This window comes from Aplysia californica, unplaced genomic scaffold (genome assembly GCF_000002075.1).
Source record: "Aplysia californica isolate F4 #8 unplaced genomic scaffold, AplCal3.0 scaffold00300, whole genome shotgun sequence".
Taxonomy (NCBI): Eukaryota; Metazoa; Mollusca; class Gastropoda; order Aplysiida; family Aplysiidae; genus Aplysia; species Aplysia californica.
Genome location: NW_004797570.1, coordinates 208,292 through 235,787, shown reverse-complemented (window position 1 = coordinate 235,787; position 27,496 = coordinate 208,292). Strand labels below are relative to the sequence as shown.

At 39.8% G+C, this 27,496-nt stretch overlaps 1 protein-coding gene across 1 annotated transcript; it reads left to right on the top strand.

Annotated features, from left to right (window-relative positions):
• Nucleotides 1-322: 322 nt before the first annotated feature.
• LOC101852862 lies at nt 323-27,417 on the top strand. Its single transcript, XM_005101814.3, has 9 exons — nt 323-1,805; nt 5,835-5,942; nt 9,662-9,720; nt 9,983-10,092; nt 11,640-11,731; nt 14,230-14,251; nt 18,209-19,947; nt 20,944-21,036; nt 26,273-27,417. Exons 1-9 carry the CDS (start codon nt 1,133-1,135, stop codon nt 26,443-26,445), a joined length of 3,069 nt encoding a protein of 1,022 aa, XP_005101871.1. The 5' UTR covers nt 323-1,132; the 3' UTR covers nt 26,446-27,417.
• Nucleotides 27,418-27,496: the final 79 nt, after the last annotated feature.

Genomic DNA, 27,496 nt, shown 5'->3' with positions numbered 1-27,496 from the left:
AAATTGTAGCTTAGAACAACATATTTAGATCTAGGCCTACTTAGAATGCAAAGAACAGTTTCACAATTATGAATAGAGTTTTTAATTATTAGATACTATACTATTTTGTCTTCTTTTTATAACGTACAATATACCATTATTTGCACTGACATAAGGCTTAGTCTACATTTTGTATTTGCCTAATGTTTTAGGCCCATAGTATACACGGCTTAACCTACTGGCCCTCTATAGCATTCTAATAGTAATAAACAGGGCAAATAGATTACAAGGGTTAGTCGCACGATTTATGTTTTGATATCTACTTCCGTGTATTGGCGTCAAATTTGATGGCAGGTTGCTCTGTCAACTGGCAACTTATGGCAAAGTTTAGCCTTCTTGGCCTTTGGGAACACAACAGACTGTTTATCATTGACTTCGTATTAAGTGTGTTGAGTGTGAGCGTGAAGCGATGAATTTTATTATGGACGTGAACTTTCAGTTCAGTATTTGCCAGGACAGTATGAAGAATAACAGATTCTTGTGTGACCACCTGTAAATCATACTAGAGACAAGATCAAGAGTAGTAAAGACGTATTTTTTGTTTGTATACACACAACTACAGTGATCTAGAATCTACACTACACTTACTACGCTGACAACCACGTTGAATGGACAAGCAGTGTAAATCTGTGAATATGAATGCGTTGTTTTAATGAGTATGCTCCAATGTGAAGAGTTTATTCATTAGCTAGGATTTGTGTTAGCCTACACTACACTTGTGATTGTGACTGGAGTCAGTGTTGTCTATTCTTTTTAGTATTATAAATAGTCTTGACTCTTGACTCTAGTAGACTGATGAACAAAATAAAGGCTCCCAAAATAAAACTAGAGATCTAGATATCTAGATCTAAGTAGTGAGTAGATTAGAATCTTAGTATAGAAGACACAAATACTATAGTATAGACTATACTATAGAAGATTCTAAGTAGCCTAATCTTTGGAAGTTTAGAGCTTGAGAGAGTAAAAATTTATTATAAGAGGACCTGAACTGAAGAGATGTGTTGAATCTTGAACAAGTAAAAGAAGATCAAGTTCCAAGTGGTGCTAGTTATCTCTCAAAACTCAAAAGTAAGGCAAGATAAGTTTGAACAATATGTCCAGACGACATGCAAAATTGCCACAGGATGCAAGGTCTAGCACTTCTGCAACTAGTACTAGTTCGACCAAATCGTCTGCATTGGGTTTGTCAATTGATCCTGAGGTGTCAGCAGCGCATGCTGCATGGTCAACAGGCACGCATCAGCATTCATCTCGTGTTAACAGTAAGTTGAGGAGCAGAAAACTTTTATCGAAAGAAAAAGCAAGTAAGGAGGAGGTTAGGGACCATCAGTCTCCGTCTCGACAGCAAGCTGGCTTTTCAACAAATGATAATGAGTTATCGAAGCAGTGCTTTGAGACAAAAGTCGTCAAAGCGAAAACAAAATTGCTTCCTTCCACTTTCAAGTCCAAGACTATCCAGCGTAATCGTAATCAGGTTTCAGAAATAGCTTGTGACAGTGTAAATTCTGCAGTGAAAAGCCACCTGTTACAACAGAATTCTTATAATGCACAGTCAGATGCAGACAAAAATGCATTCAAAGAACATATCAGTACTACTACCAGAGCTGTTGAAGAAAATGTGTCAAGTATTGCCATCAGCCCAAATGCCCATGACAGTGATATCCACCTGAACAGTAAGACATTAGGAGCTAAACATAATATGGCCCTTCAACTTGAAGAACGACATGACACGGTTGGTGACAGGAATCCTTCTCCTGATGATCTTGGCAAGTTTTTTTTTTTTTAATTTCCAGTTTTCCCTCATTGTTATTGTTTGTGTACGAGAAGGAGGGGGGGGGGGGGGGGGCAGGATTGCTTTACTTTAATTGCTTTAAAGGAAAAAATGCCTCCTTTTCTTCTAACACTTTACGCAAAGTGATGAAATTTGCAGTTTGAGCCTAGTGTAGCGGCACGGCTCATGGATGATTTACATGGTAAACCAGACTCTTCACATTTCATTGCCAATAATAATGTCTGAAGGACGAGTTTACAAGTGCTGATGATTACACTATATATATATATATATATATATATATATATATATATATATATAATATATAACATTAATAATATATAACATTTATAGAGCGCATTTCCAAAAAAAAGTAGCTCAATGCGCTTTACATTGGAATACCCATTTTTCAAAAACCTTTCTTACTACTTCCTTTCTTCTCAAGCAATATACATTAATGCACACACACACACACACACACATACACACACACACACACACACACACACACACACACACACACACACACACACACACACACACACACAGAGAGACTATTTTCATCCAGACATAGGAAAAGAACAAATGTAATGAAAGATAACGTTAAAAGCTTATGAAGGATAGGCCTGTAGGAACAGAAAATGTTTAAGATGTCTTTTGAAGCTATCAAGTGTTCTTATTTGTCTTAGTTTCATGGGTAATCTGTTCCACATAAATGGACCAAGATATGAGAAAGATCTCTCTCCATATGATTTGTATGATTTTACAGGTGTCACAAGTAGGGTGTTATCGTTCGATGATCTTAGGTTTCTCCCTGGTTTATATATACTGATAAGTTCTTGTAGATAAAAAGGAGCAGTTTTATTTAGACATTTGAAACACATGACGCAGATTTTAAATATTATTCGTTCTTTTACAGGGAGCCAATGCAGTTCTTTTAATAATGGAGTGACATGGTCTCGTTTTTTAGATCTTGTTATCAGTCTAGCGGCATTGTTTTGAATTACTTGTAAACGATTCAAATATTTGTTGTTCAGACCTGCCAGGAGTGAGTTACAATAGTCTAATCTAGATAGGATAAGAGATGTTACCAGTGTTTTTGTGGTCTCTTCGCTTAAGTACTTTCGAACTAGGCCTATCCTTCTCAGCTGAAAATAAAGGGATTTGGACAGAGATCCTACAAACGAGCCCATTGATAAGTGGTGGTCAATATATACACCGAGATTCCTGACAACTTCTTTACTAGATGTCATATGCCCATATAAATCAAAGTTGACACTTTCCAGATCTTTATTTAATCGTGGATTTTTTATAAGAATGATGTCTGTCTTTTCTTCGTTTAGTTTCAATTTGTTTACTGTCATCCACTTTTTGATTTCATAAAAACATTGTTTAGTGATGGAAATCATGTTTGGTAGATCTTGAATGGTGCCATTAACATACATTTGGGAATCATCGGCATAAAAATGATAATTCAATCCATGATTTTGTAAAATGCTTGCTAAGGGCTGTGTATATAGTGTAAAGAGCACTGGTCCAAGAACGGACCCCTGTGGAACTCCATAATCGAGCCTGACCTGCTTTGAAAAGCTATTTTTAATTTGCACTGACTGAACTCTTTCTAGTAAATATGACTTAAACCATGAAAGCACAGTACCCGATAAGCCAAATGAGCGCTCAAGTCTTGTGAGTAGAATAGCATGGTCAATTGTGTCAAAAGCTGCGGACAGATCCAAAAGAGTTAAAAGACAGATGTTTTTGCTATCAATGGAATCCAATAAATCAGACGTTACTTTTAAAAGCGCAGTTTCGGTACTATGATGAGTTTTATAGGCAGATTGGTAAATTTCCTCAAGACCATTTTTTCTCATGTGAGACAAAACTTGACTTAAAACAATCTTCTCTAGAATTTTTGAGACAAATTGCAAATTCGAAACTGGTCGATAGTTTTTAAATTCATTTTTATCAAGCCCGGGTTTTTTCAATAAAGGTTTTACAATAGCTTGTTTGAAAGTATTAGGTACTGTGCCAGTGGCAAGTGACATATTCACTATCTGAGTAATGTGAGGTAGGACAATATCAATACAGGTTTTGAATACATGAGCAGGCATTGGGTCAAGGTCGCATGTTTTTATGGTTGACCCATTAATACAATTTAAAATATCACTATTTGTAACTGGACTAAAAGACTCTAATATTTGTCCAGTAAATTCTGAAAATTCCAAATTTCCATTTGGCTCTAGGTCGAGAGAAGAGCGTATGGTATTAATTTTGTCATTGAAAAAAGTCACAAATAAACTACAAAGTTCGTCATCTGATGTTGCAGAGGGGAGAGGAGATATTGTTTCTTTTCCCAGAATAGCATTGGTAGTCTGAACGAGTTGTTTGGGTGATTTAACATCTTGTAATATATATATGTGTGAAAGACGGCCACCCATTGTCATGGAGAAAAGTGGCCGTATAAGGCAGGAGGCCGTCTTAGGCAGGACTGATCATGATGAAGAAAACTAACCATTCATATCTGAAGTCCCAATCGAAAGTAGCCGCATTGTTCTTGTTTTTGATGTTGTTGGTTTGTATTTTGTTTGTTATTTTTATTTTGTTGCTGATTTTGCGCAAGAGTGACAATAAAATGAAACGTATCAGACAAGGAAGACCGAGTGCCATGTTAAAACAAACACATGGGTCACCACCACTCGGAGAACGAGTGACGCTTCTGTCACAAGTTCATGTTGACGTCTATTGTTACTTTGTTACAGACTGGGTAAACAGTGACCACTCATCTCACGTACGATTTGTGTATGAGTTCTGGGCGGGGCTTATGGGATATGAGGGATCACATGCTTACCTCACCAGCAGCTGAAAATTGGTACCTCTATTGGTCAACAGTGGGAGGGGCCTACGCAACATGATCGGTTGGAGGGACTATCTGTAGAACAACAACGACAAGGGATTGGATTATGACGGCTCGCCCACAACGCCAGGGGCCAGTGCACAATATTTTATGACAAATTGTAATGGAGTCACTAAGGTGGCCGTCTAAGACAGGTATTGCTTAGTGTGATAGGGGTTCTGTGTTAAAATATGGTGGCCGCGTTGGACAGGTGCCCGTTTTACACAGTTAAATTAATAAATATAGAAAAAACGCAAGGGGGGAAATGGAAAGTGACCGTTTGTACAGGTGGCCGTCTTATAGAGGTGGCCGTCAGGGCAGGTTTGACTGTATATTTATATATATATAGGGTTTCTTCAAATAGGCCTACCTTACAAAATCTTTTCCTATTCCAGTAAAAATGGTGCTATTGCTTTGAAATTTGTATGTGTTGTGCTTTTAAATATGATGTTTCAGCAAGGGGAGCAGAGAAATAGCAGTCGGGCCTTCAGAAGAAATCTTACTAATATTTTTAGTTCTAAAATAGATGCGTATTTTTAAAATTTGCAAAACGTGACGCGCCGAGTTCGTACTTTTTCTATGGTCAAGATCAACAATGCAATAATTGCTGAGAAACACGACATCCTACACTTTTACTACTATAACTACATTATTTGTGAGGCTATATCAGGAATAATGATATTTGTAGCTGTTTTGTCTTTGTGAGCCTTCCTGTCGATCCGTTCAAAGAGTATTATTGTGTGGCGCAAGACGGCTTATGTCATCATCAAATCTTAGCAGAGTATAGAGTTAAAATAAAATGTGAATTAAGTGGCATTTGTTCACCATTAGTATGCATTAGGAGTCAAAATGAATCTCCTGAATCTTTGTTTGTTTGCTAAAATTGTCCTAAAATAAATATATATATATATATATGAAGATGGAGTTTTTCATTTCTTTCGGAAATAACTATGATTACACACGAATACAAAGAGTATTCAGAATTTCTTTTTCCTGGGATTTTATACCTATTTAACTACTTTTATGCATCTCATATGAAAGTTTTATTATTGTGCTTTTTTTATGAATGAGTGTATCTTTTGTATCATGCTTCAAACTTTTGTCTTAGTTGTACTTTGGACTCCTCTGCAGATCCTGGATGGGACGAGTCCCTGCTCAATTTGTCACAAGACGTAGATTATGAGGGTGAGGTGAGATGGGACAGTCGATCCCAGGAGACGATACAAAAAATTATGAAATGTAAGTGTAATAGTGTCATGAAAGGTAAATGTGCAACTGTGTCATGAAAATATGTGTGATGTATATAATATCATTCACTTACTTACTTTACTTACATTTTACTTCCTCTGGTATCCTTAGGATGTCGAGGGGAGGTGCAAGTTTCAGTTCTGTGCTAGGTGTGTAGTGTCTGTGATAGATGGTATGTTGTTCCAGGACCTTTTTGAACCCCATCCAGCCAGGTCTTTCTTGATCTTCCTCTTGATTTGAAGCCGGATTCTTGGATGTTGTTAGCTCTAGCCGCTAGTTGTTTCTGGGGCATTCTGGTTAGATGTCCAAACCATTTGACTCCTTGACGCTCTATGAATTTTATTACTTGTGGTATTCCAGTTTGTAGACGTATGGTTTTGTTTCTTATGCGGTCTCTTCTGGTGACATTGGTGGTTTTGCGAAGACACGTTATTTCGCATGCATTGATTTTTCTTTCTTGTGCCTTGTTTAGAGACCATTTGCCACTGGTATGTTAATGTTGGTAGGAAGATGCTATTGATGAGATGGGATTTCACTTCCGTTGGTATGTTCTTGTGACTGAGCATTATTCACACTAACAGAAAATCACCCATAAACATGTCTCCACCTCTTTTCTGCACCTGCTCTCTAGCACAATCAGAGAAAATTTATCTCTTTCTCTTTCCTATCTTCGGCCACTCTCTCTCCCTGTCATATATTGCGGTGGTTGGAGATGAATCATTGATAGGTCTTACTCATTTCCTTTCCTCCTGTTCTTGACATCTACAAGGGTATCTAGAGGATGGTCTCTGTCGGCACAAAAAAGTGTGAGTCCCCTGCTTGTGGGAAAATCTAAGGTCACAATCTTTTTTGCAGTCTTTTCTTCTCTTATCCCTGCTCTCTAGCAATGTTCTGTCATCTGCTTTCGTCTCCTCTTTCTGCCTCCACCCCCTCACCTCCTTTGCCCCCTCCTTTGGGCTCCTGACTCTTTCTGCAGCTTTTCTACTGCTACTCCTTGGCTCCTTCTACTACTGTCTTTCAGCCACACCCCTGATCTTCTGGTAGGAAAGATCTGCACCTAGCCTTCTTGGACAAGGGCGAAAAATCTCAGAAGGCCAGTGTGCAAGTTGCGCATGTTAAAGATCCCTTGGTGGACTAAAATCGATAAGAGTAGGCTTCGTCTGCCACCCGCACAAAATTCAAAATTTCCTACCAACTGAAAAAGTTTAATGTGTTCCGCGCGCTTAAATGACCTTATGCAGTTGCGAGCACTGTAAAACGTTTACCAAAAAAAAAAGGTTAGATTGAAAATGTTTTGCTATCCCAGTGGCTACAATCTCATTATGAACTTGTTAGTGTTAGACAAAGGGAGAACATGGAAAGATACAAATTTTTCATTTAAAGATATACGTATGGCTATGGCCGGAAACGAAGAAGACATACAACTTGCAATGATTTTTTAAAATTGTCTAAGACTTGTAATCTAGACATACGTCTTTCATGTATGATAGTGTAAATATGTAATACCTTCTTCATGTATCGTCGGTCGCCTGATGAAATCCATATTCCTTTCATCTAGCACATATTTGAGAAGTCTGACATACACAGCAGATTGTCCTTGACCTGTGCAGGCTGTTTCGTAAAACCAATGAAGCTCCGACAGAATCAGGGATCAAGATACAGTTTTCCAGAGCTTTGCTGGCAATAGTGGGAAGGTACCTTTGGAAGCATGTCCACAGATGTGAACAGAAGCTCCTTGGCTTGCACGCCCCTTGTGGATTGTTTGGTGGTGCAGCTGGGTTGGGCTCTTCTAAAGCACTCTCTACAAAGTGCTGGAGGATCCAGGTTGTCATCAACAAGTGCCTGAGGAAGTTTTTCAGGATCAGATGGACAGACAGTCACCAAAGAGGAAGTATTAAACAGAAAATTTTCAAACAGAAAAAAGCAGTGGAGATGGATTGGACTGAGCATACCATTTGGAAATCAGGTAGCTACATAACAAAGAAAGTTTTCACTTGGAGTCCACAAGTTAAACGATCAAGGGAAGGCCATGTGGAATCTGTAGAAAAGTCGCAGAGAGAGATGAACAGAAAAGTGGAAAGACATATGTAGTAAAAAATATGAAGAATTTCGCCCAGGGTAGGCAATAGTGGAAAGTGTCTGTGCGTATGGGGTGAGCCAGGTGATGATGAAACTGGCCTGGGCTCTTCTAGAGCAAATGAGCACGCTCATAGATATCAACAGCCTGCAAACTTTGATATTCTGATCACTCTGTTTCAGATAATAAACCCAAGTGTGCATCTTTCAGCTTGGTGTATTGCATAATTTGCTTAAGCTGTACTCTTTCGTGATGAGAAGACCGTTCACATTGGTCTTTCTGTCTCCCCATGTCAGTCCAAACAAAAACAAAGAGTGTTGTTCTGGCTTTGTCTTTTAATAGTGAGTAGTCATTTGATTTGGTTCAGCAATCACACCTGGGTTTCAGTTCATTAGTTTTTTTTTAAATAGTCCTGTCTCTTGATTTGTATTGCTTATTGCTGGCCACTCTCACTCACTCACTCTCACTTTCACTCACTCTGTCTCTCTCCCTCCCTCCTCCTCCTCTCTCACTCCCTCTCCCTCTCCCTCTCTCTCTCTCTCTCTCTCTCTCTCTCTCTCTCTCTCTCTCTCTCTCTCAGAGGTATAAAAAAGCACCTTCAATCTGCTCCAAAGCATCGTGTACTTTGAATGACACGTTTTTTTCATTGAGGTCTGGTTCTTCTATTATTTCCGTGCTGGATTTTCTGCAGCTTTCTTTGATATCCAAAGTGGTTCACATTGCTCGACTTCACAAAATTCCTTTTCTCGTTAGGGAACTCTGTTGTCAAATCAGTAAGCTTTCAATGTCAAACAAGTTTGGATTGTGATATGACATGGAAATATACTTGTAATTTATACTTGACTACAACGATTTTTTGTGTTCAAACGAGCAAGATCAAAATTGTATAACCTATTACCAAAAGGGCACACGCATTACTCATTCAAATTTGACAGTCGTTGTGAAACAGTACCAGTCCTGCATCTAGGAAACTCACATTTTAATCATTTGACAGAGAGGTTTTCCGGTAAAACACATGCAGTCGACATCATAAATTATGCTCTCTGGCCTGAAAACCGTAGTTACTGACCGACCATTGCGTTTGCTCAGCGCAGTCGCCCATATTTGAATGTCTAAAGAAGTGTTCACGGCGCCAACTGTTAGCCCCACGAGTCATAAACCGACTGATGAGATCAAGAATTCCACCTAGGTGTAGGATTCACGGTTTCGTCAGGCAACTTTTGGGTCATGGTGTTTATTCACGATTTCCTCGTTACGTCAGATTACACGTTTCAGCTGAGATAATTGAAAAATAGTTTTTCAGGGACATGTATCTCACCGAGCACTATCAAAATATGCAAAAAAAACGATTTTCGAAAATTTGTGGAATTCTAGGTTTTATCAGGCGACCGACGGTAGGTTAAGATAAAATTATCTATGCGTAAATAATATTTATTGTACACACAGTAAGTTCACTATGTCACCACATATGGTAAGATAGTTGTGTCATACATGCCTGTTAGAATCACTGTGTCTGTTTAAAACATGATTAGTAATATGGTCTCATACTTGTATGGTAAAGTGAATGTTCTATAATGTAAATGATATATTGACGATGTGATCTAATCCCTCACCTTTTGTTGATGATTTTCAGCAAGAGGACAGTACAGTGCTGAAGGTGTCAGGGAAATTGTGGCCAAGTTTTCAGACCCAGTAAGTTGTACTTTTTTTGAGATTTTAAATGTTACAAAATTACTATTTGTCATCTTTGTTTTTTATATTGAGACAAACCCATAAATTGATTTGTGTGTACTGAAAAAAACACAAACTTATATTTCAACTTTCCACGAATTAGAAAACACAAGATCTTATTATCTCTCTCCCATTTAAGTTACTAAAACATATATCGCCGTTTTTTTTCTCCCATGTAAGTTACTAAAACACATATCGCCGTTTTTATCCCTAACATGTACAGCCAGCACCAGAGCCTTCATACCAGCCAATTGGACAGCGACTGACACGAGCATCGTTCTCCCCCCGTGGCCCCACCCAGCATAGTGGCGTTCTGGCCTCTAGGAGGACGAGGTTCTTTATGTTACATGTCTCTTTGGTGTATTGCGACTCTAGAACTTTTGCTGTCACTGTTACACTGAATGCCTGCTGCAGGCAAATCAAACTGATTAACCCTATCCGTACGCCCTGGGGTCATTTTGTACCCCCCGGGGTTGTATTCTTCACATTTTAGAATACTTCTAGTGCAAAGATCTCTTTGAAACTTTCAGTATTTTCTCAAAAAATCAGTTTGACAGACTGCTTTGCAAAGCGTACGGATTGGATTAGAGTAAATTTCCTCTTTGGAAAATGGTGGCAAAGAGTTCCCCACGTAGTATGGATACGATAGTAAAACACGACATACAGATAGGGTTAACTGATTCCGTCCATTCGGCCGCTGACAGCGGCTCTGAGTTTTTCCGCTGCGTCCATTCGACTGCTGTGAGCGGCTCAACCAAATCTGAGCGAAATCCGATACAAATGTGCACTTTTTAAACTTAGTTCCTACTTTTTAAGTTGTCGAAAGGAAGTAGAACTTGTAAACAAACCTGACCTCAATCTCTGACCGCTAATATCGATCGAAACTGCTCGAAATTCTTGCAAAAATCTTTGTTTTGTTGTCACTATGTAGGCTAGATTTAAGGGTAAATAACATGGAGCCTGGTATAAGAAAAAGGCCCTTCAAAGAAAGATATTCAACTAAATTTGTGAAATTCTTGCATAAATTTTTGCTAGGGTGATATTGCAACAATTTTGTGTTGATTCCTATGCATTATAAGGACTTGTAGAGCTGAGAAAACGCGGTAAGTCGAAATTTTCTAAGAGTTGTTGCGCAATTTTTTTTCCTAATTAGTTTTTGTCTGACGGAAAATACAATACAAACCGATATAAACAGATTCCTCTATTGATTCCCATCACTTTGGTATATGACAATACCTATTAGAGTAACTTACAGCTTCGCAGTAATGCATTAAATAGATGCACCCAAGGTCTAAAACTGAACAAGGAAAAATAATTCTGCCCAGAGCCTGAAAAAAATCATGGACAGAATCAGTTAAAGGAAAGGTTCTCTGTGGACTATAATTGAATTTGGAATGCATGGCAAACTCTTCCCATGGTTTAAGTCTTTTACTTTCTATAAAAATGTTAAATTGTATAAATATACTCCATGCTTTATCAGTGAGAATAGTATGTGTACTTGTACACGGAAGGCCTACCTCTGGCTTTATATTTTACTTGGCAACTTGTTTCTAATTTTTTTCAGTAATCATGAGCAAGCAAAATTCTTGGCAGCTGTTAACTGCAGGTGACATGGCGTTGTGGCCAACTCATGTCAGCTGAGAAACTATGTCTTAGTATCCTCTTGCAGCCTCAGTGTCACTTGATTTTTTGTTGGTCTCCTTGAATTTCAGTATCTCAGACTATTTTTGTTTGCCTCGAAGAAGTGCAGTAACACGGACAATTTTTTGTTCTCCCCTTAGAACTTTGTTGTGATAGACTTTTTTGTTGGTCTGGGGGTTTTTTTGGGGGGGGGGTCTTAGAACCTCACTTTCATAGTATATTTCTTCCTCTTAACATAGGGCGTCCAAAAAAACGGTTGAGCGTCTTCAGAGCCGAAGTGATGTAGACGACATGATCAACCTTCTCCGTGGCATCATTCAGAAAAAACAGGGTAAGTTATGAAAAGAGGGAACAAAGTTTTGTTGTTGAAAAAGTCAATAGGATGAGTTATGGATTGAGGAAATAATCTATGTTATGAACAGAGGAAACAGGGAGAGGTATTTGCAGAGAAAACTGAGTTTGCTATGATATCAGTATTTTGGTAAGCATTGTAAAGACAGCACATCTGGTGCTAGTCTATTGATAGTAAACCAGACCTGTCAAGTACTCTGACAAAATCTGGACCGTCCGATTTTTTAACTGTTTTTTTTTTACCCATGAAAGAACCCTGAAATGGATTATTTTATTCCCCACAAACTTAGTGAGGACTGAGGAAAACTGTTTTTGGTCATTGAGGGGTTGTCAGAATGAACAACTGCTTGTAAACTCAATGCACTATTGTTTTTAACCCCTTGACTGTCCTGTAGAAGTATCTAATATGTTTCGATAAAACGCATAATAAATAATAGGTATCCGGTACACCTTGTTTTTGTTTCCTCAATATCCCAGCAACTACTAAGTTTTGAATAATATAGAAAGTGATGTCTCTTAAAATCTGTGCTTGTTTTAGCTATGAGGTTGTATCTATATTTAGACTATTGGTGGGGAAGTAAGTGTTCTATAGGCGATAAAACAGCAAAGTGTGTTGCTTTTCTTCTTACACACATAGTGCAAGACAGTCAGAGCTGACACGTCAACTCTAAACTCTTGGCTAGTCTCAGCACTCTATAATTGTTGACATCTTTATGGCTTGTTTTACCCAGGTCTTGTCTATCTCTTTATTTTCTTTGTATTAATGTAAGTGGCCCATCTTAGTGAAATCAGACAAACACCTAAATAACTAAATCGGAGAAACAGGCATTTTCCTGCCAGTTGGGCAATTTTTATCGAATTTTTGTTTTTTGGCTCAGCCTGTTTTTGTCCATACAAAAACATATTTTCATCTGAATTTTACTGAAAAACGTTGATTAAAGGTACATAATATGTCATATTTCAGTTGACTCTATGGCTATTGGAGTGACCAAACATAGCTGCTACTTTTCTGCTAAATAGCGGAAACTCCACTACCTTTATTGCTTCTAGCTTTACCTGCTACTTTCCTCCTCCTTCCGCTGGGCCACTGTAGGTAGCAAATTGCAATACTTTTTTTACACGCGAGAAAACACCAAACCGGGAGTGAGACTAAAACGCGGCTAGCGCATTTCCGCCCGTAGCTTCCTACTTCCATTCTGTGCCTGGCACTAAAGTTTCACTTTGTTTATTGTGGAGGGATAATGTCGATCGAGCATCGGGATGACGGCGCACCGAGTTGTCATTGAAAACGGCGGAAATTCAAGAGAGATTGATGCAGAATGCAAAAATAAATGGAACTGGAGCTCGATTGAGAAAGAAGCAGACAGTGTGCGACTTCAACAGTTCGTTCGAAAATTTAACCTACTGGGTGCTGCACTTTGCATTTGGTGCGATAAAGAAATCTGGTACAGTGGCTTAGGTGTTGCCTCCTTAATCGATTTTAATTCAGTATTGTTAACAAATCTGTATGACACTTTTCGCTTCCAAAAACATAGATGTTCCAAGAGCATGCTTCTGGATCTCACTGGTTTTACTCCGGCCTTCAGAGAGCGCATGTACGCCTTCGTGTGAATTTCCTCATTTTTTATCATTCCTGAGAGGCAGCTATGACGGCGGCCATTTTTTGGCTAATTTCAGCACTGAAACCAGGGGACCTCTCCTCATTCAATCGCAAATATTTTGACTTCTATTCAAGATAAATAGGTATTTTTTTTCATTGAAAGCAAAACAAATGAATAAGCTTTGAGATGATACTTATAACTCCACATACCTAAAAATTGACAAGCGCTTAATTTCACTGCGTTGTCACACATATAGATAGTTTGACGGGAAGTACGGGCTTTGTTATTAATGAAACAAAGCGAAGTGTGTTGTCTTTCTTAAGCACATCTTGCGAGACAGAGCCAGTTCATACAATCAGATTGCTGTACTTTTATGTTGCTTACATTGTTATGGCTTGTTCTACAATGGTCTTGTTAATGGATGAATTCATCTCTTTCTATTGATGTTGGGTTTTTACCGATTTGTCTCTTATAACAACTGAATAAACATCGATTAAAGATTGTGACATGTGACATATTCTGCACGATAGAATTTTCCTTACCATGTGAGATGCATTTATATGGTTAGCAGTCACGGAGTTAAGCTCAAGACCTTTGAAGACACAGGGTGATATAATCTGACACATGCTGCTACTATTTTTAGTTATGAGGCACTATGATTTTTAAAAACAACTCATTTATTGTTTGTAAACTGGTGGCATTATTTGGACTCTCATAAGCGTGGTACTGACTGCGAGACTCTGACCTGTTTCCTTTCATTTCTTGCCTTTTTATGGACATTGATCATCTTTGTGATTTTAAATGTCTTAATTTCTTACACTCCTCTTTATTCAGCTTTTCTGCGCCCAACTCATCATTTTCTTATGTTAATTTTCAGCTGCTGAGGAGGAAGAGAAGAGGTAAGCCTTGATAATCCTTGGTCTGTAGGATCAGTGGGATACGCCATCTGCCAAGTTAGAAGGGGGGGGGGGGCAGTCATACCTGCCATTTTGAATTACTAATGTGATCGGGGGGGGGGGGGGGGTCTGGGCACCATCCATACTGTCAAATTTCTGTAGCCAGAAAATGTTGTGTGTCACGTTTATACCTAGTTGGCCCATGCTGTGTGTGCCATTTTGATGCTTGTAGCAGTCTGTGTTTCATGTGTTTGTTGACAGGTGTCACCGAGCTTTGTTGTCTGTCTGTGATGTTTAGTTGGCTTATAACATGTTTCTCTTATGTATGTTGCCCTTTGTGGGCTTCTGCTATGTTGCAGCTTGTTTTGTGTGTGTCTGATACTCTGTGCCACCCTTAGTTTTGGGTTTGTCTTAATAATGATAATATATCATAGCTGCCACTTTTCCGCTAAATAGCAGAAACTCCGCTTCATCTAGCTTTTCCCACTACTTTCCTCCTTCCTCCTCTGTTGGCCGCAAATTGCGATACTTTTTTAAACTTGCGGAAAGCTCCTAACCGGGAGTGAGACGAAAACGCGCCTTGCGCATGTTCACCCGTATCTCTTCTTACTTCTGTTCTGTCCCTGCCTAGCTCTAGTTTCACATTGTACAGTGTCGATCGAGCATCTGGACAATGGGGTGCCGAGTTGTCATTGAAAACGGCGGAAATTCTAGAGAAATTGATGCAGAATGCAAAAATAAATGGAGCCGTGTTGAAAAAGGAGCAGACGGTGTGCGACTTCAAAAGTTCATAAGAAGATTGAACAAGCCGGGTGCTGCACTTTGCGTTTGGTGCGATATAAAGAAATCTCGTGAATCTAGAAATCTAGATCTAGACAAAGATTTCTCCTAATCCAATACATGTAGATCCACTGCTCTACATTGCTGCACAAGTCTAAAGTGAAAGAAATATTTGTACGAGACACTAGCTAGCAACATACACTGGATTTTTAGTCACCAAACCTAGTCAAATTCTTGTGGGTCAGCTTTGTGTCTTGGGTTTTTTTTTGGGGGGGGGGTTATATTTCAAATACAGTTTAATTCAGTTGCCTATGGTTAACAAATATGACAGTTTTCCCTTCCAAAAACATAGATGTTCCAATATATTACCTCTGGATCTCACTGGTTTTACTCCGGCCTTTGGAGAGTGTGCGTCCGCCTTCGCGTGAATTTCCTCCTTTTTTGAAATTCCTGAGTGGCAGCTATGATATATACACATAGCATTGGTATAGTGCATAAATTCCTGCTGAACAGCAAGCTCTATGTGCTTTACAATCTATAATATTACCCCTGCAAACTTGACTGCATTTTGAAACAATCTCAACTTCCTGGGAAGCATACAGTGTTTGCTGCCTTTTTATAGGCGCTAAAACACTACCATAATGACTAGATCTTTCGCTGTCTATTGCTGAGTACCCATTCCCACCTGGATGAAGTGAGGAAAGTTCGTGTAAAGTGCCTTTCGCAAGGACACAGTTGGGTTTGAGGCTCCAACCTCAAACCCGCTACCTAATGATTACAGTGGAAACCTGATATAACAGGGATAGTGGGAGTAGAGAAAATGTCCTGTTATATCTGATCCCTGTTAAATCAGAAATGCAATGAAAGTGAGCATTTATGGACTAATCCAGCTGTACTTATTCATGGGTGGATCTAGTTTCCTTTGCCACAAGTACCCACGAACAAGGGTTTCGGCACTAACTTTCTCCATTGCCTCACATCAGAAGAGCTTGGTCCACAGCACCTGCATCGGGTAGTCTCATCTTCTTTCGATCAAGAGCAAACTTTCCATTGGAGTATGCTGCCACTATCTTCTCTCTATCCTTGATAATGGTGTGAATCGACCCTTGCCATGTCAGTACTGCAGGCAATCACTTCCGGCAAACTACCAAGGCTACGAAAAGAAATTGAGGACATCCCATGTCTGAGGATCATGCTACAGTGGATTCCATCACACTGTGGTGTCTTGGGAAATGAGCAGGCAGACAGGATGGCCAAACTAGGAGCACAAAAAGAGCAACCAGACAACAGCGTTAACTACACAGAAATAAAAACTATTATAAATAAACTATTTAAAGCACCTCAGACACCAGATGGCTACCATGAGCTGTCCCGCCAAGAACAAGTGATTATCTTCAGACTAAGGACACAACACACAAGACTGAGACAACATATGTACAAATGTTTTAAACTAGTACAATCACCAAAATGCCAGTGTGGAGAGGCGGACCAAACTGTTGAACACATCCTTCAGCACTGCAAGACACACAGGGCCCTGAGACAGGAAACGTGGCCAACCCCACTGACGCTACAAGAGAAGCTATACGGGCCGCCAGATGAACTGAGCAGGACGGCCCAATTTATGACAGATACCGGACTTCAAGTGTGATGCGATCGAGAAGAAGAAGACCCTTATGGAATGTCGAACTGACGACAAATCTCTGCCAGTGGAGCTTGCTTTTTGTCAACAGCCTGGATTATTTCGTATTTTTTGTCCATTGAAAGGCTTTTTCTCCTGCGCTTGACATCGTTGGTGACACATTACGCGTGTGTGTTGCTAGATCTATATTTCGGGCTAGATCGAGGTCTACAGCACACCGCAGCCCTCTCTCGCTTCACACGCTGTGTGTGCTTGCAGTGGCATAGCTTGCATGGGCTTGCTCCATCACTGTGTTACTCTCTCTCTCTCTCTCTCTCTCTCTCTCTCTCTCACTCCCCCCCCCCCCTCTCTCTCTTACTTTTTACACATTGTAACAAGCCTTTGTCCCTGCTATAACCGGTTGGGCTGTGATGAGGCCCTGTTATTGCCGGTAACTTTTAATAGAGACAAAGAGTAGGAAAAAACGGGGATTTTAAAAATCCCTGTTATTACCGGATCCCTGTTATTACCGGGCCTGTTATATATGGTTTCCACTGTATAAGTCCAGTAGCCTTATATGTGTAGCCAGTCCACGCTGTTTATGAGTTTGTTTGTGTGTGTGTGTTTACTGTGTCTATTTCAATGCTCACAGCTCTTTCCCTGTTATTTTTGCTTGATTATAATGTCATCACAAATTTCTTTCTCTCATTTATCTTTTGAGTCAAAGTATTAATTTAATTGGTTTTAGCTAATTACCCTCTCAGGGCAGTGCCACTGACTGTAGTGTCTTTAGGCCATTCCCAAAGGGGGGACATTTCTCGTTCAAGCACAGTAGAATTGTAAATGGGCTGATTCATCATGTCACGCTCATAACTGTGCCTGATCTGCAACAGGGAACTGCTGTTTTTTCTTTCCTAATTCTTACTATTGTCATTTTCCTCTACTTCTTTTGTATGTTTGTCACTCTTGTGACCTGCTATTTCCGGGATGCCTTGATGGTCGAAGCAGACCTTGTGCTGTTGAAGCTAGAAAGGTAAGCAGTGGAAGTCTGATTCCCTGTGAGGACTTCTCTGTTGACACCCACCCCTTGGCGCTCAGATGACCTTATGCAGTTGCGAGCGCCGTAAAACCCTCTACAATAAATAAAATTAAAATTAAAATTTAGCTAATTAACTTGTTTTGTGTTATCAGTTTTCTGCAACGTTGATGACATGCAAAGCGTACTCCCTTACATTGACTCTGACACACAATATGGTTCTGTTTTTTGTCTCTGTTTCAATGTAGTTCCCCCCATTCTCTCTCTCTTGATATAAATGTTATATATCTGAAACTATAAGTATCTAAACATCTATCGTCCTTATCTCTCCTCCTTTTGTGTGTTTGTTACTCTCTTGTAACACCTCTAATCTTCGGCACTTATATGACCTTATTGTGTTGCAAGTGCCGTTAAACACTTACTGAAAAAAAAAGAAAAGAAAAAGTTGGCATGTGCTCTGGTGTGGTTTGCTCCTTCTTCCCTTTAAAAAATTTATTTTCCTCATCTTTCCTCTTTCTTTTCCCAGTGTGTCTGTTCCAGTCGGGGAGACGTCTGAGGAAAAGTCATCCTCCCATAGTGCCGCCCCCTCGTGTCTTGGACAGTCTGACCCTGCTGCTCAAGAGGATGATTGCTGGTCTGATGATGACCTCTTCCAGGACAACTCTCTCCTTCTTGAACTCACTCAGAACCCGGACAAATTCTGCCAGGCAGGCAAGCCACCATGTGGCATTACTACAGACACAGTACCAGTTGTCCCTGGCTGTGACTCTGACAAAGTGGCTGTCACTGCTGGTAGATCTGGAACCACAAGCTTGTCTGCCTCAGTGGCTAGTTTTTCCTCAACAACGAATTCTTTAGGAGCTAACTCTTCCACAAGACCATGTTCTTCATTGGCTAATCCTTCCACAAAAACAAATTCTTCAACAAGAACAAATTTTTCATCAGCTAGGTCTTTGATAAAGACAAATTCTTCTTTAGCTAGTTATTCGACAAAAACTATTTCTTCCACTGCTAATTCGTTTATAAGAACAAATTCTCCATTAACTAATTCTTGCACAAGAGCACCTAGCAGCAGGCCTACCAGTAACTCGCTTGTGACAAACTTGAATGATTCCTCTGTGATTCCTTCATCCTATGTAGAAAGGCATGGCCATGGTCATCAGTTCACCACGAAAAATTCCTCAACATTGACTGGAATGAATTCCAAAATGCCCGTTAACAGACTGCAGTTTCCATCAAACAAGAGTAATATCCAGGGGAGTGCTCCCATACAGTCATCTTCCTTTGGGAAAAAAAACTCCACAAGTTTAAATTCGAAAAAGGAAAGAACTTCTCCTAGACATTCAAATGCTGTAACAAATGGAGCCAAAGGTAATGGGTACAACAACAAGTTTTCCTCTAGTGTCAATAACTTTCTCAACAGCCAGTCTGCCCCTCGGGGGACATCTCCTCAAAGTGCGGGTTGTAAGGGTTCAGGTCCAGGTCAATGTGGGCTTCAAAGGGTTGCTGTCCTGAATCCACCAGCTCGCCCGTCTGTCTTGTCAGGACATGTATCAAAAACTGAGAGTGATTGCTCATCCCGTACATCTCTCAGCTTTGAGCATGCCAGGGGTGGTCAGAAACTTGGATCAGTCCAAACTCAGAGGTCAACTGTCTTCCACAAGCCCATATCAGGCTCAGAAACATCCAATCAGTGTACAGATTCAACATGTCAAAGTTCCAACAAATCTCACCAATGTAGCAACACATCTGGTCAGGGTGCCACTGACAAGGACACAGATTTTTTTGACCTGAGTCTCCCAGACGAGATTTTGCTTCAGCTCACAGAGCCTGATGAGATCTTGGACAGTCAAGAAGACGTCCTCGCTCCTTCCTTCAGAGCCCAGCCCACCAATCAGAGCAAGAGTATTTATCTGCAAACCAACGGTGCCCAGAAAAAGACTGGAGGTGAAAAATTGTTACGAGAACAACAGAAGCCACTGTGGACCTCTGCCTTGGATGCGGGTAAAGAAGAAGTCTTTATCTCCCCTGTGAAACCATTGCGACAAGAGCTGCAAGCTGCGGGGACTGTTGGAGCAGCGTCTCCAATGCGGGCATTTTTCAAGAGAACTTTAGGTGTCCAGGGCAGCCCTTTAGCTATGAGGGTTGGCAAACACAGCTCTCCATGCGGGCCCAGCTCTAGCACTCCAGTCAAACTAGCCAAAGGAACGGAAGCCACTCATGCTGGCCGCAAGGAGACAAACCAAACTGCTCACAGTGCTTCAGGTTGGTTCCTTATGTGTTGCATTTGGATATGTAGTAATAAACTAATAGTGTAGAGTGATGGCTGAGTTGGTTCTAGGGAAGTGTAGAAGAACATCCTAAACAGTACTAGTTAATAGTAGAGTGACAGCCAAGGTAAAACTGGTGAAGTGTAGGAAAAACAGCCCAAGTGGTACTGGTTCAGGGTAAAGTGTCTGTCCAAGTCAGTGCGGTGTGTGTTCGGTGAAATTCTAAACCTTTGTGCCAGCATTTGGATAATAAAGATTTTATCTTATCTTAATTTATTAAGTGGGTATAAATTGACATTTTCAGTAAAATCTACATAGAAATGTGTTATTAAATATGGACATAAAAGGTCAAAAAAGAAACGTTCAATAAAAATTGCCAACAAGCGGAAAATGCTGTTTTCTTTGACTTTGTTGTTTTTACTGGTGCCTGATTTCACCATGATACCTCTCAATTATTTTTTAGAATTCTATCTTTTTCGATGTTTCACACAGAGAGCTCATATTTGACTTAAATTATGCCTAAGATATTTCTTTTAGATGTTTTCTATCTTGCTATATTTCAATGTGGTGATAACAAACAATATTCACCTATTTTGTCTCCCTTAACCATGTTACTGTCAGTGGTAAACTTGTACTTGTCAGAGTAATGTCTTAGGAACAAGGATGTACCTTTAGCACATATGATAGATACAAAGACCAGAGGACTATATATACTTGGAAAGCTATTTGAAAAAGATATAACATTCACTGGGGAAAAAAATTACAATTTCAACATTTCTTCCTTAAAATCTGCGGGAAATCTCAGAAACTGCCGAGGACCCAACAAAGCCCTATTCACTGACTAGCAGAGTTGCGGCTGCCGGTGGTTCTCGGTTAAATAACAGACAACCTTTTGTTTTTGTGTCTGGGTTCTTTGTTTGCATGATTTTCACTTGTGTGCTCTATGACAATGAAGGAACTCCAGTTAACATGATGTTGTTTTGTATTTCAGAGTCTGCAGAGGACGCTCTGTTTGACGACAGTTTTATGAATGATCAAGCACTTTTTGAGTCTCAGATTTTGCCAATGTTGGAAAAGGCTGAATGTAAGTGTTGGTTAAAAGACCCTTGTAGTGCCTCTGCAGTATGCTTTGTGACTGTAAAGTTTGTGGTTGTGTTTATGTTTGTATTTGCTGAGTAGTTCCATCTTGCAGCCATTTGAAAGCTCTTAACTCTTTTTATCCGGGCTACGAGTATACTCGTAACGAAGGCCAGTCCGGGCTACAAGTATTCTCAGAACAGCGATACGGTCACGTCAAAGAAGCTAGTTCTGCTTGTAATTACCAAAATACGCAAATACGGCGATGCTAGCTCTGTCTGAATATTTTAATTTTCCAATGAACAGTGTTTTTGTTTGTTTTTTTATGTGTGTAGAAGCTTGAAAGATGTCTCGAAAACGCACATTCACGACCAACGAAGTACTTTTTGAAGTGGCGCTGGGTTGTGAGGGGAAATGGTACTAATTTGATGAAAAAGACTCTGAAATAAGTGCTGTAAATTCCGTTGTGGATGATAAGAAACAGGACTTAGACTCATCTAATAGCGATTCAGATGATGGTGAAGGGGTCTGTACTGGAATTCGTGCTCGATGGGTAGGGCTAGATCTAGATCTATAAAATCCAATGGGACGTCGTGGGCGCGGCAATCAGGGTCAAGTTCGAGGGTAGAATACACCTCAAAATCAACATTGGTGTAATTCCTAACCACATACATTTATAAAAACTACATTCAATTTCTAACATAAATGCCAAATTTCCTTAAAATCTTAGAGTAAATGTAAGAAATACAGCACTTTGAACTATACGCACTGACTTCCGACTCATACGGCGCGGCGGCCCCAGGACTGGTACAGAGTTCGTGGGGGTACGGCTAGGATAAAAAGAGTTAAGATAGGCAAGGTGGGAGTTTGTTAAAGATAAAAGGGAATTTAAATTTATAGTGCAGTTCTCTCTCTCTCTCTCTCTCTCTCTCTCTCTCTCTCTCTCTCTCTCTCTCTCTTTCTCTCTCTCCCCCCCTCTCTTCCACTCCCTTTCTGTCCCCCCTTAACCTTGCCTGTCAGTTTGGTTTATTACTTGTCTTGTCAATGTTACTCTTGTTTTTGGCTGTTCTCAGTAAAGTGAGGTCAGAATCATAAGATAAGATAGAATGATAGATAAATCCTTATTGTCCAGGTGCTGGCACATTGGTTTTGTGTTTCACCTCACACTCTCACAAATACACACGCACATGTGCATGCACACCCATATACACGCTCTCTTACACATCCTCTCCTCCGCACACATTTGTACACAGAGGCGCATCATTATATGCTTGCACTCACAAACAGAACTACAGTCACATGTATTAAAATAATATAGAGGATCTATTATTGTTAACAATAATATTGTTTAAGCAAGATGCATAATCAGTATTCTGATAGTAACCTGATGGTATTCTGATAATACATGCTTTAATGTAGGTCAAAGGAAGACTTACATTACAAGATAATCAAGATGGTAGAAGTTCACTGGACAGTGATAAAAATGATCATCTGTAGCTTTCTGTGATACAAATCAGGTGTATAGATCTTTTACTTCTTACTGATATTTGAATTTGATGGAACAAGGGATGTTGGTTGTCCAAAAAGATGTCATTGATTTTTTAGTGCAAGTAATATTATTCATCAAAATATGGGAATGTAGATGTTGAAATTTTGCATGCTTTCTGTATAAATTGATTCAGGTTTACTATATCTTGACATTTCCAGCCCATACTGTCAGACAGGAATTGATCAGATTTTCTCTGGTTGATTGATAGCAGTGATTTATCAACTTTAAAATACAGGGTGATCCAAAAAAAACTTTACAACTTTTTTTCTGAATATCTTGCACAAAATTTGTAGAAGAATGTTGTAATTTGGAACTGATATAATTCATTCAAAAAGAATTTGTTTGACATAAACTTAACAAAAAAGAAACTTATTTTGAAAAACGGAAATGGCTTTTATAAAAACCACCTAAAAATGCAAAATGCACCAATTTTTTTAAGTTCTGGAATTTCGAGAACCAATGGTCTACATGTCCTCCTTTGGACTTGACACATTTTAACGCGTCGTTCATAATGTTCAGTGGAGGCCAAACAAAAGGATCCACTCAACCATGAGTACTCAAGCCACACACACCGTACACCTAACAGTATGGAGCTGTTTCTAGAGACAATAGGGGAGGGGGTGAAGTTGCCCAAATATACAGCATTTGTAGAGTTGATATATAACTTGAAAGATGAATATGGGCTTTGCAAAGGAACCAAATGTCAAGGAAGAAACGCTTTTCAAGACGATCGAGGAATCATGAACACATTGCTATCCTCTGATAGCTTCGCGAACGGGAAAATGAGACAGTCGTAGATGAAGATCTGCCTTGAGAATGCAGACCATTGAGATGTAGGAAAATCGTTCGTGCAGACATCGTCTACGGACAGACGTCTCATGGGGCTCATCTACTGAATTCTGCTCCCTGGTGACGTGTAAAAGGCTGCGAACGGTGTGTGTTTGAACTGAAATGGCCGTTGTGTTTGGGAATTTTTAGTTCGGATTCTCTACAGGTACTAACCTGATGGACCATTTTCATCCTTGACATCAAAGAAGGCCTTAAGGGCACTCTAACATTATTTCCGTGCCTTGTACGAAACTTACAAAATGAGTTGGTGTTGAGGAAATATTCGATACAAAAAGCTCTCTGCTCTTCACTAATCTTAACCATGATCTCAGCAGGCAAAGGAAACTTGAGAAAGACTATATGCAAACTTTTGTTGGCCTGTTAGACTACTGTAGCTTGCAACCTGGCGCAATTGTTAGGATTTTTAGTGGTTGGCCTAATGCGAAATAGTGCATCATGTTACAAAAATGGGGACATAGCTGAAAATGGGTTGTTTTTTTACTCGCTATGTAGAGCAAAATTTTTCTGTAGATTTATCTAAAATTAATATTTAAAAAAATTTCTTTTGACTTCCAAATGTTGTGTCCAAATTTGAACAGCTAAACTTCATTGCAGAGGAAAATATTAACAAAAAAAGTTGTAAGTTTTTTTTGGATCACCCTGTACATAGGTTTCCTCAACAACAAAAAAGTCCTTTGTTCACTTTTTATGCAAGAGAGAAGTTTGGGCATGGTGGACAAGTTTGTTGTCTATCGTAACACCCAAAAACTCGTGATCTGACACTTGCTGAGGGTTTTCATTTTTAATTGTGAGTGGCTGCCAGGGTAATTTCTTTTTTTTTTCTAAAATTAAAAAAAAATGTTGGGGTTTTTTTTGGACAAATATATATAGGAGCCAATTGCATGTCAACTTGCCACTTGTGTGGCAAATTTGCTTGCACCATCCTGTTTCGTCATGCCAGTTGTGTGTCACGTTTCTCCTTCTTTGTTCACCATAGCATTAGTAAGTAAACTATCTCCGAGAACATAAATGTATGGAAGTAGAATAAAACCCAAATGGATTAGGAGGCCTCTTCTGTCCCATCAGTAGTATCAAGAATGAGCGAATGAAAAAACATAGCATCCTCCATCTCATCATAAAAGAAAAAGAGTATGTACACTAAGCGCGGCCACTTACTATAAAACACTCTATAAAGTTGGTAGTATAGACGATACAACGCTTCTGACTGGCAGAGGCGAGACGCATTAGTGTGGCTAAGGTACATTTGTGCGCCATTACGAGATTTACAGTGTGTCACAAAATAGCACGTTAGCGCCACTCCATCTTCTGTCTGCAGCCAATGTATACACCAACTTCAGCCTATGCTTTCTGACCACGGCCGTTCGTTTTTGCAGGCGCGGCCATCGCTTCTTTTTTTATAGTGAAATTATTTATTAGTAGACTATCATTTGCTTTGGAGTGAAATAAAGCTCATCTGAATCCCAACAGCAGGTGTTTGAATTCATGTTTTGTTAATGCAGTGAAAGAATGTAGATCTATTGCTGTCCCAGAGAGAGACACAGAGATGGGGGAGGGGTGGGGGGGGGGACAGACAGACAGAGGCACTCCTGTAATTGTGGTCCCGTTTGCACTAACTCTCACTAGATTCTAGGCCTAAGTGCCCCTGTAGTAATTTTTATGTGTTTCTTATTTTGATCTAAACTGAATTAAAATTATACCTAATCTAGATCTAGATCTATATCTATATCTAGAGATAGATTATCTAAGCTATCTAGAATCTAGAGATCTCGTTAGATCTAGATCAACATTCACTCCCACAATGACTGTCATGTAAACAAACGGGACCGCAATTGTACAAGAGTGCCCAGACAGACAGACAGAGAGCGCGGTCGCGGACATAAACAATGTAAGATTCAATACTTCTTTACGCGGCCACCCCCGTAGTTCCACCCCGCGTGCTATCTTGCAACAATTTAGAGCATTACAAACAATGCAGGTTTAATCTAGATGCGTTTTATGTTACAGGCAGTAAGGTATTATTCTCTTGTTGACCAAAAAAGACTGAAGGGTGAACTTAACTTATAAAATAAAATTGATATCACCAGAGTGCATGATATTTGACCCTCCGCTTTACTTATAAAATAAAACTGATATCACCAGAGTGCATGATATTTGACCCTCCGCTTCCTGCCGACAAAACAAGATAAAGAAGTCAAACTAAAGGGAAGTCACTGTTGGAAAGTTTCACTAACTCTTGACTGAAGAGTTGTTTAACTTGACTCTTTTAATTTGGAGAAACACCTTATGCCATAACTTATGGCCATGGATGTACACCAGCCGCGGTATGGCTCACGTACTCTACTCTAAACATTTGCGTACAAAACATTCTGAACCAAAGTCAATGTCTGGATTTCAACGTCAGCGCTCAATAGTGCGCAGTTGTGCATTGCTATCTTCGGCAATCTCTGGCACAGAATTGGCAAGGAAGTGTGATGTTTTGTTTTTTTTCCAAGTGACTTGAAACTGGCAATGGTGCCACACGGTGCATTTCATTCAGCCTCTTTGTGTAGATAAATGAGCCACAGAATTGGCTCCTAGCCATGCAATTAGGTCCTACATATATAAATATATATGCTATATATACCAACTCATTGTAAACTACTACAATAATCATCTAAACATTGTGTCCTATTTGTCTCGCATCTTACATCTGTCTCACCTTTACCCAATTTCCATGTCCTGCCCAATAGTGCAGCTCCTTGTCTTGTCAGAAATTTGCATGTATGTCTAAAGATGGTCTGAGTTTCTCACTATGTCTAGAGACTATAAGATACCATACTCATAGTTTTGATCTTGTCTGTCACAGCGGAGGCCCTGGCTGCCAGCCAAGTGCAAAAACCTCAAGGTACCGAAGTTGCCAGTGTGAGTGCCAGCCCCCCAGTCACATGCTCTCCCCAGGAAATTGAACAGAAGAGGCAAGCAGCACTGTACAGACGCAGTCAACGACTTAGTCAAAAAAATGCTAGAGTGTCGAGGTGATGTCGAGGTGGCGTGTGACCTGTGATGGGATCACCTGAGAGGTGGTGGATTTTGTCTTGGTATGTGCGATGGGGATCTACTCACCTCCTTTGTTCCTTTACTTTCATATTTACGTGCAATGGCAGCTCAGGTTGATGACACAGCACAACTTCCCAGAACCCCTGCTGGAAACACTAGCATTTGAAACAGAAAATGTCTCTGACATATTTCTGTGTGCAGAATTGGAGATGCTTGAGGCAACACAGTGGTTGTGCAATAAATTGTGTTCATGTGCTATCGTGTGATTCTTTCTTGTAAAAAGTAACAGCACAAGTTGTGCTGTGCGAGATGTGTGAGGGATTATTTTGAGATGCTGAACTTGTAGGCTACTCCTGCTGAATAACTCCCTTGGCCATTCCCTTAATTCTGCAGTATTATCTCTGTCCCCACTCTGAACATACAGTGATTTCAGTAGGGTAATCTGAAGAAAAATATATGGTAAACTTACACTGTTTTTTAATAGGACCATGCTTGGAACTGAACCCTTCGCCATGGGGCTAGGATGCCCCCAATAAGTGTTGAGGTTGCATTTTGCTGTTGGGGATTTGCTGATACTGATTTTCATTTGCTGTTGTTCTCCCGTTGTCTATCCTGGCTGTTTGATCCAGATTTTCATGTACCGGGTAGAGTATGTGTTATTTTTGTGATAAAGTGCGGCTATCATACAGAACATGTATATACTTTGGATTGAGATCGAGCTGTGCTGAAAAATCCATCGGCATGTAGATTTCCTTTCCCTGTCGGGGGGGGGGATGCTGCATTAGCTCGAAAGTCATTGATGTGAGTTCAATGCTGTCAAATTCAGTGTGGGGATGAATGGAACTCATGAGGTAGCAGTAGCAGTGGTGTTTGTGAGAGTGATTGTGTTCACTGTTGTACTTATTGTATATATGTACACTATATGAAGTGCGGGATTAAAGAAATTTACTTGAACCAGGATGTGTTTAAATTCCTTTATTTTTCAGTGTGTACTTTGTTTCGTGTCTGGTCATTGTGGTCTTGGGGGGGGGGG